Raw genomic sequence first — 15,401 nt, forward strand, 5'->3', positions numbered from 1 at the left:
TGAGGGACTGTATTGTACAGAGCAGGTAAGTATAACATCTTTTTTATTTTAACCGCTTGCTGACCAGCGCATGCCGATTTATGTCGGCAGAATGGCACTGGTGGGCAAAAGGGCGTACAGGTACGTCCCCTTTAAGAAGTGGCAGTGCGGGCAAGCTCGCCGTGTTCTCCGTGACCGCGGGTCCCGCGGACTCAATGTCTGCCGGGTCCCCGCAATCGTGTCACGGAGAGGTAGAACAATGAGATGCTTTTGTAAACAAAGTGTTTCCCCGTTCTGCCTTGTGTCATGATAGAGATCACTGCTCTCTGTCATCGAGAGCAGTGATCGCTGCCATGTGTGTTGAAGCCCCTCCCCCCCGCAGTTAGAATCACTCCCTAGGACACACTTAACTCCTTCATCGCCCCCTAGTGGTTAACCCCTTCCCTGCCAGGGTCATTTACACAGTAATCAATGCAGTTTTATAGCACTGATCGCTGTATAAATGACAATGGTTCCAAAATAGTGTCAAAAGTGTCCGATCTGTCCGCCATAATGTCGCAGTCCTGATAAAAATCGCAGATCGCCGACACTACTAATAAAAAAAAATAACAATAAAAATGCCATAAATCTATCCCCTATTTTGTAGACGCTATAAATGTCGCGCAAACCAATCAATATACGCTTATAGCGATTTTTTTTTTTACTAAAAATATGTAGAAGAATATATATTGGCCTAAACTGAGGTAAAAATTGCTTTTTTATATATTTTTGGGGATATTTATTATAGCAAAAAGTTAAAAATATTGCTTTTTTTTTTTTAAATTGTCGCTTTTTTTTTTGTTGATAGCGCAAAAAATTAAAACCACAGAGGCGATTAAATAGCACCAAAAGAAAGCTCTATTTGTGGGGAAAAAAAGACGTCAATTTTGTTTGGATACAGCGTCGCCCGACCGCGCAATTGTCAGTTAAAGCGACGCAGTGCTCTGGTCAGGAAGGGGGCAAATCCTTCCGGGGCTGAAGTGGTTAATTAAAAAAAAATATTCTTTATTATCAATTTAAAGGCAAATCCTCATGCTACATAGCTTTGATAGTTTTTGATACTTCTAAAAATGTTGTACAATTAGGTTCTAAAGTGTATGGGTAGCTTTACACGTAATAATCTAGCAAGGGGGTGACTTACATGCTACACCAGTCTAATTTGGTGCACAGTATGTTAAGTACAGTAGAACATGGGTAAGGAAAATTGGCAGTATATACAAGCCCTATAAGAGTATGTACATGGTATGCAAATAAGGTATATGAATTATTCTTACTCAAGGTGTTGGGTAGACTTTTCCCCGAGGTCTGGACACAAACGCTCACTGTGAAACTAGACAAATCACAGACATATCAATCACTTTAATGAACACACAGGAATGTTATTTATCTACAAATGTTACTAATGTAGCAGTGATCCCTAATCTTGGAGGCCACTGGCACTTCCCAATAGGGGTTTTCACTTTACTTATAGATTCAACCGATGCCCCTTGAACCTCATAATAAGAAAAGGTGGAAGTGCTAATTCCTGCAGGATTCGGGTTTTCATGTTATTACTTTTCTCCTTCTCTTGTGTCCCAAAGCACAGTGGGGGTTAAGCAACCTGAGCCCATCATAGATCAGTGGTCTCCAAACTGCGGCCCGGGGGCCAGATGCGGCCCTTTGCTTGCTTTTACCTGGCCCTTGGGGCATTAGTCCCCCCACTGTCAGCAACCAATGATGGGACTATTCCTCCAATCGATAATAATAATGGGGCACTATTCCTCCCACTAACACCAATGATGGGGCAATATTACTACCACTGACACCAATGATGGAGCACAATTCCTCCCATTGATTCCAATAATTGTGCACTATACCTCCCATTGATACCGACGATGGGGCACTATTAATCCTAGTGAACCCAACGATGGGGCACTATTATTAGCACTGACACCAATGATGGGGCACTATTCCTCCCATTGATTCCAATAATGGTGCACTTTTCCCCCCATTGATACCACCGATGGGGTACTAGTAGGGCTGGGAAAAAAATCGATTTGAATCTTGAATCGAGTTGAGAGGTCAAATCAGGGCCGGTCCCAGGCGGGTGCACGGGGTGCAGTGCACCCGGGCGCCAGAGAGGTGGGGGCGCTGAAGCGCCAGAGTGCTCCCCTCCCTCCTCCTCTCCGTGTCCAGAGCAGGCTCTCACCACAGGTCACGGCCGCGGAGCGGCCGCTATGTTTTTTTCGCTGCTGCTAGAGCCCATCCCCCCCTCCCTCCTTCTCCTGTCAGAGAAGGAGAGCAGCCGCCGGACATCGGAGCGGCTGGTCTCTGTGTGGAGAGAGACCAGCCGCTCAGTGACTTCGCTGAGGGGGAGAGCGGTCCGTGCCTGCAGCCTGATAGGCTGACACACACAGGTTCTCCTCCTCTGTCTCTCACTCCCGCGGCCCGCCCAAGCCTGTCTAGACAACTGCTCTTCTCCCGGGCGGCGCGGCTGCACACTGTCCTCTCTAGCTGCCGCCCGGGTTTTAATGGGTCTCTAGCTAGAGTACTAATAGAGGGAGGTTTGTCTCTGGGGCGGTCTGTACTAATCGAGGGGGATTTGTCCTGGGGGGTCTGTACTAATGGGGGGGTTGTCCTGGGGGAGTCTACTAATGGGGGGGTTGTCCTGGGGGGTCTGTACTAATGGGGGGGTTGTCCTGGGGGAGTCTACTAATGGGGGGTTGTCCTGGGGGGTCTGTACTAATGGGGGGGGTTGTCCTGGGGGAGTCTACTAATGGGGGGTTGTCCTGGGGGAGTCTGTACTAATGGGGGGGTTGTCCTGGTGGGGGGTCTGTACCAATAGAGGGGGGGGCATTGTCCCGGGGGGGTCTGTACTAAAGGAGGGGGCTTTGTCCTGGTGGGGGGTCTGTACCAATAGAGGGGGGGCATTGTCCCGGGGGGTCTGTACTAAAGGAGGGGGCTTTGTCCTGGTGGGGGGTCTGTACTAATGGAGGGGGGTTGTCCTGGGGGGGGTCTGTACTAATGAAGGTGGGATTTGTCCTGGGAGGGTCTGTACTAAAGGGAGGGGGGTTTGTCCTGGTGGGGAGTCTGTACTAATGGGGGGTTGTCCTGGGGGGGTCTGTACTAATGGGGGGGCTTGTCCTGGGGGGGGTCTGTACTAAAGGGAGGGGGGTTTGTCCTGGTGGGGAGTCTGTACTAATGGGGGGGTTGTCCTGGGGGGGTCTGTACTAATGGGGGGCTTGTCCTGGGGGGTCTGTACTAATGGAGTGGGTTTGTCCTGGGGGAGTCTGTATTAATGGAGGGGGGGTTGTCCTGGGGGGTCTGTACTAATGAAGGGGGGATTTGTCCTGGGGGTGGCTGTACTAATGGAGGGATCTTGCCCTGGGGGGTCTGCACTAATGGGGGGTTGTCCTGGGGGGTCTGTACTAAAGGAGGGGGGTTTGTCCTGGTGGGGGGTCTGTACTAATGGAGGGGATTTGTCCTGGTGGGGGGTCTGTACTAATGGGGGGCTTGTCCTGGGGGGTCTGTACTAATAGAGGGGGGGTTGTCCTGGGGGGTCTGTACTAATGAAGGGGGATTTGTCCTGGGGGTGGCTGTACTAATGGAGGGATCTTGCCCTGGGGGGGTCTGCACTAATGGGGGGGTTGTCCTGGGGGGTCTGTACTAATGGAGGGGGGTTTTGTCCTGGTGGGGGGTCTGTACTAATGGAGGGGGGGGGTTCTCCTGGGGGGTCTGTACTAATGGAGGGGGCTTTGTCCTGGTGGGGGTCTGTACTAATGGAGGGGGGTTGTCCTGGGGGGGTCTGTACTAATGAAGGGGGGATTTGTCCTGGCGGGTCTGTACTAATGGCGGGGATTTGTCCTAGGGGGGTCTGTACTAATGGAGGGGGGGTTTGTCCTGGGGGGTCTGTACTAATGGAGGGGGGGTTTGTCCTGTTGGGGTCCATACTAATAGAGGGGGGTTGTCCTGGGGGGTCTGTACTAATGAATGGGGGATTTGTCCTGGGGGGGTCTGTACTAATGCAGGGGGGTTTCTCCTGGGTGGTGGTCTGTACTAATGGAGGGGGGATTTGTCCTGGGGGGGTCTGTACTAAAGGAGGGGGTTTATCCTGGGGGGTCTGTACCAATGGAGGGGGGGTGTTTGTCCGGGGGAGTCTGTACTAATGGAGGGGGGTTTGTCCTGGGGGTCTGTACTAATGGAGGGGGGTTTGTCCTGGTGGGGGGTCTGTACTAATGGAGGGGGGGTTTGTCCTGTGGGGGTCTGTACTAGTGGAGGGGGGTTCTCCTGGGGGGGTCTACACTGCAGCTGCGGGCTCTTCTTTTGCCCCTTCCCCTCCCTCTCCTCTGCACGTGCACTGCTATACTAGTGAGCGGTGCTGGCCGGCACAGCCTCCCACTATGTTTCTTCCCCTGCCTTCATATCAGCCAGGGAAAAAATAGAATAGAAAAAGGAGCATAGAAGAGGATTGTGGGACATGTAGTCCCGAGGACTGACAGCCCCACTGTAACACGGAAACTGCAGCCCACACAGCATGCTCAGCTGAATGGGAGAGAGAGAGAGACAGGAGCCTGGGAAAGCTTTCAGGGAAGTACACCCTGGACTCCAGAGGGAGAGGGGAGTGCTGAGGGAACACCATCAGAGAGGGAACGCTGCTGCCCTGCGCCGCCAGAGGGAAAGCCACACAGCCTAGCGCCATCCCTGGTGGAGAAAGGAATGGAGTCATTGCCGGAATACAGATCTGGGTGCTACCCAGCGGAGTCACCACGGGCAATTCAGAGTGAGCTGACTCCTGATCAGAGGAACCGTTGCTGTATCGCTGGGTCAGGTGAGAGGGCCGATCGGCCATTATCTACCAACGTCCATAGGAACTGCAGTCTCTGACCATCTTCTTGTTCTGACCACCTCTTGTATAATGTCTGCAGTCTCTGACCATCTCCTGTATTATGTCCGCAGTCTCTGACCATCTCCTGTATTATATCCGCAGTCTCTGACCATCTCTTGTATAATGTCTGCAGTCTCTGACCATCTCTTGTATCATGTCTGCAGTCTCTGACCATCTCTTGTATCATGTCTGCAGTCTCTGACCATCTCTTGTATCATGTCTGCAGTCTCTGACCATCTCTTGTATCATGTCTGCAGTCTCTGACCATCTCTTGTATCATGTCTGCAGTCTCTGACCATCTCTTGTATCATGTCTGCAGTCTCTGACTATCTCTTGTAGCATATCTGCAGTCTCTGACCATCTCTTGTATCATGTCTGCAGTCTCTGACCATCTCTTGTATCATGTCTGCAATCTCTAACCAGCTTCTGTACCATGTCTGCAGTCTCTGACCATCTCTTGTATCATGTCTGCAGTCTCTGACCATCTCTTGTATCATGTCTACAGTCTCTGACCATCTATCCTATCTTGTCTGCAGTCTCTGACCATCTCCTGTATTATGTCTGCAGTCTCTGACCATCTCCTGTATTATGTCTGCAGTCTCTGACCATCTCCTGTATCAGGTGTGCAGTCTCTGACCATCTCCTGTATCATGTGTGCAGTCTCTGACCATCTCCTGTACTGTGTCTGCAGTCTCTGACTATCTCCTGTATCATGTCTGCAGTCTCTGACCATCTCCTGTACTATGTCTGCAGTCTCTGACCATCTCCTGTATCATGTCTGCAGTCTCTGATCATCTCCTGTACCATGTCTGCAGTCTCTGATCATCTCCTGTACCATGTCTGGAGTCTTTGACCATCTCCTGTACCATGTCTGGAGTCTTTGACCATCTCCTGTATCATGTCTGCAGTCTCTAACCATGTCCTTTACCATGTCTGAAGTCTCTGATCACCTCTTGTACCATGTCTGCAGTCTCTGATCATCTCCTGTACCATGTCTGGAGTCTTTGACCATCTCCTGTATCATGTCTGCAGTCTCTGACCATCTCCTGTACTATGTCTGCAGTCTCTGACCATCTCCTGTACTATGTCTGCAGTCTCTGACCATCTCCTGTACTATGTCTGCAGTCTCTGACTATCTCCTGTATCATGTCTGCAGTCTCTGACCATCTCCTGTATCATGTCTGCAGTCTCTGACCATCTCCTGTACCATGTCTGCAGTCTCTGACCATCTCCTGTATCATGTCTGCAGTCTCTGACCATCTCCTGTATCATGTCTGCAGTCTCTGATCATCTCCTGTATCATGTCTGCAGTCTCTGACCATCTCCTGTACTATGTCTGCAGTCTCTGACCATCTCCTGTATCATGTCTGCAGTCTCTGATCATCTCCTGTATAATGTCTGCAGTCTCTGACCATCTCCTGCACTATGTCTGCAGTCTCTGATCATCTCCTGTATCATGTCTGCAGTCTCTGACCATCTCCTGTATCATGTCTGCAGTCTCTGACCATCTCCTTTACCATGTCTGAAGTCTCTGATCACCTCTTGTACCATGTCTGCAGTCTCTGACCATCTCCTGTACTATGTCTGCAATCTCTGACCATCTCCTGTATTATGTCTGCAGGCTCTGACCATCTCCTGCACTATGTCTGCAGTCTCTGACCATCTTCTGTATCATATCTGCAGTCTCTGACCATCTCCTGCACTATGTCTGCAGTCTCTGATCATATCCTGTATCATGTCTGCAGTCTCTGACCATCTCCTGTATCATGTCTGAAGTCTCTGACCATCTCCTGCACTATGTCTGCAGTCTCTGACCATCTCCTGTATCATGTCTGCAGTCTCTGACCATCTCCTGTACTATGTCTGCAGTCTCTGACCACCTCCTGTATCATGTCTGCAGTCTCTGACCATTTCCTGTACTATGTCTGCAGTCTCTGACCATCTCCTGTATCATGTCTGCAGTCTCTGACTATCTCCTGTACTATGTCTGCAGTCTCTGACCATCTCCTGTATCATGTCTGCAGTCTCTGACCATCTCCTGTATCATGTCTGCAGTCTCTGACCATCTCCTGTATCATGTCTTCAGTCTCTGACCATCTCCTGTACTATGTCTTCAGTCTCTGATCATCTCCTGTATCATGTCTGCAGTCTCTGACCATCTCCTGCACTATGTCTGCAGTCTCTGACCATCTCCTGTATCATGTCTGCAGTCTCTGACCATCTCCTGTATCATGTCTGCAGTCTCTGACCATCTCCTGTATCATGTCTGCAGTCTCTGACCATCTCCTGCACTGTGTTTGCAGTCTCTGACCATTTCCTGTATCATGTCTTCAGTCTCTGACCATCTCCTGTGCTATGTCTGCAGTCTCTGACCATCTCCTGTATCATGTCTGCAGTCTCTGACCATCTCTTGTATCATGTCTGCAGTCTCTGACCATCTCCTGTACTATGTCTGCAGTCTCTGACCATCTCCTGTACTATGTCTACAGACTCTGACCATCTCCTGTATCATGTCTGCAGTCTCTGACCATCTCCTGCACTGTGTTTGCAGTCTCTGACCATTTCCTGTATCATGTCTTCAGTCTCTGACCATCTCCTGTGCTATGTCTGCAGTCTCTGACCATCTCTTGTATCATGTCTGCGGTCTCTGACCATCTCCTGTACTATGTCTGCAGTCTCTGACCATCTCCTTTTACCATGTCTGAAGTCTCTGATCACCTCTTGTACCATGTCTGCAATCTCTGATCATCTCCTGTACCATGTCTGGAGTCTCTGACCATCTCCTGTATCATGTCTGCAGTCTCTGACCATCTCCTGTATCATGTCTGCAGTCTCTGACCATCTCTTGTATCATGTCTGCAGTCTCTGACCATCTCCTGTACTATGTCTACAGACTCTGACCATCTCCTGTAACATGTCTGCAGTCTCTGACCATCTCCTTTACCAAGTCTGAAGTCTCTGATCACCTCTTGTACCATGTCTGCAGTCACTGATCATCTCCTGTACCATGTCTGGAGTCTCTGACCATCTCCTGTATCATGTCTGCAGTCTCTGACCATCTCTTGTATCATGTCTGCAGTCTCTGACCATCTCCTGTACTATGTCTGCAGTCTCTGACCATCTCCTGTACTATGTCTACAGACTCTGACCATCTCCTGTAACATGTTTGCAGTCTCTGACCATCTCTTTTATCATGTTTGAAGTCTCTGATCGCCTCTTGTACCATGTCTGCAGTCTCTGATCATCTCCTATACTATGTCTGGAGTCTCTGACCATCTCTTGTATCATGTCTGCAGTCTCTGACCATCTCCTGTATTATGCCTGCAGTCTCTGACCATCTCCTGTATTATGTCTGCAGTCTCTGACCATCTCCTGCACTATGTCTGCAGTCTTTGACCATCTCCTGTACTATGATTGCAGTCTCTGTCTCTTGTATCATGTCTGCAGTCTTTGACCGCATCCTGTATTATGTCTGGGGACTCTTGGACTCTTTCTAACAGACAGCCCTCTCTGTGTGCATCAGAGAGACTCCCTTCCAGGTCTCATTAGTGTACTCTCTTCCTGTGTTTTCTTTATTGTTAAGAGATCGTGGGAAGATCCTAGGGTAACAAAGAGTTCTTAGGGGAGCAGCTCTGTGTTTGAGTCGTTGCCATAGAATCATTTGTAAAGGGGAGGAGTTGGTAAGATGACCACGCCCATGTGGGGGCGCCAGAAATATTTCTGCACCCAGGCGTCTGTGACCCTAGGATCGGCCCTGGGTCAAATCGATTCAAATCTTCTTCAAATCGATTTTTTTAGATTTTTTTTTTTTTTTTTTATAACAGCGCCGCGCCGGGCCTGAGGAGCTGCAGGCACGATTTTTCAGGCGAGGCCGCGGCTTCGGCCTAGTCCGCGAGGCCCGACGCTGTGCATGGGTGGGTGGGTGTGTAGGCGGGGTAGTGGGCGAGGCTGTTGGTGGAACACCGCTGTGTATTGGAGGGCTGTGATATCAGAAGGAGGAGGGGGTGGGGGGAATCACAGGGACATTCCCGGGCTGCAGAGAGAGAGAGAGAGAGAAGGGAGGGTGAGTCAGAGCTGCCTGTATGGTGTATTTCATGAGATACTGATAGCCATGTGATCACTGCCAGAAAGAATAATACCTCAGAGGAGAGAAGTCACATCACATCCCATTCCATATATTCACCCTTCTTAAATTTCATTACACAGCACTGTTCTCAATATATGACAATACCCCCATATGACATCACACAGCAATGTGCTCATCACTGTATACTGACATGCTACATCACTGAATACTAAAACACTACATCACTGAATACTAAAACACTACATCACTGTAGTGTGTCAGTATACGGTGATGTAGTGTGTCAGTATACGGTGATGTAGTGTGTCAGTATACGGTGATGTAGTGTGTCAGTATACGGTGATGTAGTGTGTCAGTATACGGTGATGTAGTGTGTCAGTTTACAGTGATGTGGTGTCACCTGTCACCACCGAGCTTGCCTCAACCTGCTGTTGTTGATAGGTACATTTTCCTTGCAAAGAATGTTTAAAATGCACTTAAATTTTTTTTTAATTTTGTTTGTTGATGCACTTTAAGATAATAAAAAAAAAAAAAATCGGATTCGAATCGTGAATCGAGTTTTTTATTAAAAAATCGCAGATTTTTTTGGGGGGGAAAATCTCCCAGCCCTAGGTACTAGTAATTCCATTGATACCAATGATGGGGCACTATTACTACTACTGATACCAATGATGGAGCACTATTCCTCCCATTGATACCACCGATGGGGTATTAGTAATTCCATTGATACCAATGATGGGGCACTATTACTAGAACTGACACCAATCATGGGGCACTTTTCCCCCCATTGATACCACCGATGGGGTACTAGTAATTCCATTGATACCAATGATGGGACACTATTACTACTACTGATACCAATGATGGAGCACTATTCCTCCCATTGATACCACCGATGGGGTACTAGTAATTCCATTGATACCAATGATGGGGCACTATTCCTCCCACTGATACCAATGATGGGGCACTATTACTCCCCCTAATACCAATCATGGGGAATTGTTTACTCCCACTGACGCCAGGACATTTTCTACTCCCACCTGCCACAGTCCAACCCCCCTAAAGTTTGAAGGACAGTAAACTGGCCCTTTGTTTAAAAAGTTTGGAGACCCCTGTCAAAGATGATGGCCATTCAGGCCTACCTCTACTTGCTTCTTAAGGGATTTGCATGATTGCTGTAGGGCTAAGTGATATGACATCTGTAATGCTAAGTAATGCAATGTTATCACAGAACTTCAATCAACACAATTCAGGCCAGTGTGGATTCAGAATTTGTAATGATGCCTGAATGACCAGGTTACATGGGGGAGATGTTAAAAAGCAGAAGGGGTGATAACAATAAAAAAACTACTATGTGTATAATTCATTTCATACCCTCCTACAGCTTCATTTATTTAATGCCATACAGAATAAAGATATTTTTCCACATTTTAGTTGTTTGGATATGGTCAAAACTACCACTTTAAAGATGCTCCTTTTTCTAATAGTTTTATAGCAATAGCCATTTAGAATTTGCAAAAATGTCCAATCCTTTTAGGGTCTAAATTTACTGTATATATCATGTCTTCTCTTGTAACCATCATGTTGTCCAAGAGATGATTCAATTATTCCCTATTGTACAAGAAAGGCTGCACATGGTTAAATAAGAAATACAAAATGCAAAAGTTGCTAGTACATGTATGCTGGAATAACAACATAAAAGAAAATAATGTTACGTAGGTGCAGCTCTTGGAACTAAAAATCTGATTTTAAAGTCCAATTTACATATTATTGATCAGTCCATGTAAATGCGTGAGTAGTTATTAGGTTTAGTAATCCAGATAAAAGTTTTTATCTTTTTGTTTATACAACTGGTAATGAGAACAGTCATTACAACCTTCCTAATTGATTTTAAGATGGACCAAATAGTAACTTTTCCTTTTTTATTATTATTACCTTTTGCAATTTTTTAATATACAGTATGTTTCTGCTTGCCTCTCTTGAATGGGTGGCTCGCTGGTTCAGTGTCCTGTGTGTGGACTGCACAGGTTATACATATTCCACTAGTACGGGAGGAGTGTCCCCTCTTCTTCCTGTTAGTGGAACGCAATTAATGCCGTAGCCACCGCCCCCCGGTTGTCTTATATATACAGCGCGATGTTGTGTGCTGACCACGCCCCTGACAACGTCACTGATGACTAAACGTGTAGGGAGGAGTCGTGACGTGTGATGCCATCATGTACCGGGATGTGGCGGCCATTTTGATGGTTAGAAACTTCTGTTTCTTTAGCACTGATGCCTGATTTGATCTTTTACCATATAAGTGTAATACTTTTTAAACAATACATTTTATTGAACATACTACACTCTGATATGCCCCTTTTATCCCTCCATAGCTTTATGAGAGCCTTAAGCATATCGTTGGCAGTGGAGGAACATCTTAAGAGGATCTGGGTGATTCAACTCCAGAGATACCATCCCAGGATCCCTTTGAACATGCTTGGCAGTGTGAACGGGTGATGGTGATGGCTCCTTTCTGGATACTCCTTTCTCTTTACCTATATTGATCGCTACCTTCCAGATATTCCCTAAGTGTGGGTAGATGACTAAAAATAATGTATTCTAACATACTTATGAAATGACTGAGGTGAGTCCTCCAAGACATCATTAGGAAAGCTGAGTTTCTAAATACACAATCCTGTCCCATTATTTGAACTGGTGGAACACCATTTTATTTTATTAATATGTTTTCCTAACCCATATGGTAAAGATCATAGAAAATGTCAGAAAAATGAAGCTGCTCTAACAGCTGCCTCACCAGCTGACATCACTAATACCGGGATGTTTACAGTTCTTCAGGTCCGGGTTCAAGGAATCTGGAGTGAATATCAAGGAAGTATGGAGAAGGACTACAGGTTGGGCTCTGGAACAAAGAATACAAAAAATTAGGATCAAAGAAGGAGAGTATAGCATCAAAATCATTTTACCTTTCTACAATGTTCTCTTTAAAATAACATATATACTGTACGGTACACATACAGTACTGTGCAAAAGTTTTAGGCAGGTGCAAAGAAATGCTGTAAAGTAAGAATACTTTCCAATATATATTTTTATTTTTATCAATTTACAAAATGCAAAGTGAGAAGCACAGAAGAAAAATCTAAACCAAATCAATATTTGGTGTGACTACCCTTTGGTTTAAACCAGCATCAATTCCTCTAGTCACACAGTTTTTGAAGTACCGTATATACTCGAGTATAAGTCGTTCCGAGTATAAGTGGAGGCCCTAATTTACCACAAAAAAATGGGAAAAACTTATTGACCCGAGTATAAGACGAGGTGAGAAATGCACAGCTACTGTAAGTGGAAAAGAGGGTCAACAATGCCCATTTGCAGCCTCACTGTGCCCATTTGCATGCCTCACTGTGCCCATTTGCAGCCATAGGTCCCCCGAACTTCAAACTCGGTAGTTAAGTGTTCCCAGATGCCCCCTAGCTGCAGCCAAAATTTGGGGTCTCTGAACCCAAAGTGTCCCGAAATGACATTGCTGCAGATGGACACAGTTGACCGACTTTGGGGCCCCGTATCTCGGGGCCACTTAGTGCTAGGTTCCCCGCTTTTGGTGTGCAAACCCAGTGGAACTAGCACCATAAAATATCCAAAGCTGGGATTTCTAGCACCAAGTGGCCCTGAGATACGGGGCCCCAAAGTCGGTTCAGAAAATGTCAAGCACTTTTCGGCAGCAGAGAATGACATTTTCTGAACCGATTTTGGGGCCCTGTATCTCAGGGCCACTTGGAGCTAGGTACCCCAGCTTTGGATATGTTATGGTACCAGGTCCACTGTGTTTGCACACCAAATTTGGGGTTCCTAGCACCAAGTGGCCATGAGATATGGGGCCCCAAAATCGGTTCAGAAAATGTCAAGTACTTTTCTGCAGCAGAGAATGACATTTTCCGAACCAATTTTGGGGCCCCCGTATCTCAGGGCCACTTAGTGCTAGGAACCCCAGCTTTGGATATGTTATGTCTACTGTGTTTGCACACCGAATTTGGGGTTCTTAGCACCAAGTGGCCCTGAGATACGGGGCCTCAAATTTGGTTCGGAAAATGAAATTTTTTGCTGCAGAAAAGTGCTTGACTCGAGTATAAGTCGAGGGAGGCACTTTCAGCACAAAAAAATGTGCTGAAAAACTCGACTTATACTCGAGTATATACGGTAACTCAGCAGGTAGGTTGTTCCAAACATCTTGGAGAACTACAGTGCCTTAAAAAAGTATGCATAACCCTTGAAATTTTCCACATTTTGTAATGTTACAATCAAAAACGTAAATGTATTTTATTGGGATTTTATGTGATAGACCAACACAATGTGGCACATAATTGTGAAGTGGAAGGAAAATGATAAATGTTTTTCAAATTTTTTTACAAATAAATATCTGAAAAATGCAGCGTGCATTTGTATTCAGCCCCCTTTACCCTAACTAAAATCTAGTGAAACCAATTGCCTTCAGAAGTCACCTAATTGGTAAACAGTCCATCTGTGTGTAATTTAATCTCAGTATAAATACAGCTGTTCTGTGAAGCCCTGAGAGAACCTTAGTAAACAAACAGCATCACGAAGGCCAAGGAACACACCAGACAGGTCAGGGATAAAGTTTTGGATAAGTTTAAAGCAGGGTTAGGTTATAAAAAAATATCCCAAGCTTTGAACATCTCACGGAGCACTGTTCAATCCATCATCCGAAAATGGAAAGAATATGGCACAACTGCAAACCTACCAAGACATGGCCGTTCACCTAAACTGACAGGTTGGGCAAGGAGAACATTAATCAGAGAAGCAGCCAAGAGTCCCATGGTAACTCTGGAGGAGCTGCAGAGATCCACAGCTCAGGTGAGAGAACCTGTCCACAGCAAACAGCAAACATGTGGGACACAGCAAACATGTGGAAGAAGGTGCTCTGGTCAAAAGAGACCAAAATTGAACTTTTTGGCCCAAAAGCAAAACTTTATATGTGGCAGAAAACTAACACTGCATATCACCCTGAACACACCATCCCCACTGTGAAACATGGTGGTGGCAGCATCATGTTGTGGGGATGCTTTTCTTCAGCAGGGACAGGGAAGCTGGTCAGAGTTGATGGAAAGATGGATGGAGCCAAATACAGGACAATCTTAGAAGAAAACCCGTTAGAGTCTGCCGAAGACTTGAGACTGGGGCGGAGGATCACCTTCCAGCAGGACAATGACCCTAAACATACAGCCAGAGCTACAATGGAATGGTTTAGATCAGGGGGCTCCAAACTTTTTAAACAAAGGTCCAGTTTACTGTCCTTCAAACTTTAGGAGGGCCGGACTGTGGCAGGTGGGAGTAGAAAATGTCCTGGCGTCTGGCAGGTGGGAGTAAACAATTCCCAATGATTGGTATTAGGGGGAGTAATAGTGCCCCATCATTGGTATCAGTGGGAGGAATAGTGCCTCATTATACTATCAGTGGTAGCAATAGTGTCCATCGTTGGTATCAATGGGAGGAATAGTGCTCCATCATTGGTATCAGTAGTAGTAATAGTGCCCCGTCATTGGTATCAATGGAATTAATAGCAAACCATCGGTGGTATCAATGGGGGAATAGTGCCCCATAATTGGTGTCAGTTCTAGTAATAGTGCCCCATCGATGGCATCAATAGGATTAATAGTGCCCCATCGTTGGTATCAATGGGAGGTATAGTGCACAGTTATTGGAATCAATGGGAGGAATAGTGCCCCATCATTGATGTCAGTGCTAATAATAGTGCCCCGTCGTTGGTATCAATAGGATTAATAGTGCCCCATCATTGGAATCAATGGGATGAATAGTGCCCCATCATTGGTGTCAGTGCTAATAATAGTGCCCCATCGTTGGTGTCAATAGGATTAATAGTGCCCCATCATTGGTATCAACGGGAGATATAGTGCACAATTATTGGAATCAATGGGAGGAATAGTGCTCCATCATTGGTGTCAGTGGTAGTAATATTGCCCCATCGTTGGTGTCAGTGTGAGGAATAGTGCCCCATCATTGGTATCGATTGGAGAAATAGTCCCATCATTGGTTGCTGACAGTGGGGGGAATAATGCCCCAAGGACCAGGTAAAAGCAAGCAAAGGGCCACATCTGGCCCTCGGGCCGCAGTTTGGAGACCACTGGTTTATATTAAAGCATTTTCATGTGTTAGAATAGCCCAGTAAAAAGTCCAGACCTAAATCCAATTGAGAATCTGTGGCAAGACTTGCTGTTCTCCATCCAATCTGACAGAGCTTGAGATTTTTTGGCGAAGAAGAATGGGCAAAAATGTCCCCAAAAAGACTTGTAGCTGTAATTGCAGTGAAAGGTGGTTCTACAAAGTATTGACTCTCAGGGGGCTGAATACAAATGCACACCACGCTTTTCACATATTTAATTCTAAAGTTTGGAAACC

The 15,401-nt window shown here is 46.4% G+C and overlaps 1 protein-coding gene across 2 annotated transcripts in view; it reads right to left on the reverse strand.

Annotated features, from left to right (window-relative positions):
• LOC141114170 (integrin alpha-IIb-like) overlaps positions 1 to 15,401 on the reverse strand; it is a 152,777-nt gene that overhangs the window by 42,009 nt on the left and 95,367 nt on the right. For both annotated transcript variants that reach the window (XM_073607700.1, XM_073607699.1), the window contains exons 15-16: positions 11,764 to 11,868; positions 1,293 to 1,348 (exon numbers count right to left, since the gene is read on the reverse strand). In XM_073607700.1, coding sequence (XP_073463801.1) covers positions 1,293 to 1,348; positions 11,764 to 11,868 — 161 coding nt within the window. The remainder of the gene's footprint in view (positions 1 to 1,292; positions 1,349 to 11,763; positions 11,869 to 15,401) is intronic.

This window comes from Aquarana catesbeiana, linkage group LG12 (assembly GCF_042186555.1).
Source record: "Aquarana catesbeiana isolate 2022-GZ linkage group LG12, ASM4218655v1, whole genome shotgun sequence".
In the NCBI taxonomy this organism is placed as follows: Eukaryota; Metazoa; Chordata; class Amphibia; order Anura; family Ranidae; genus Aquarana; species Aquarana catesbeiana.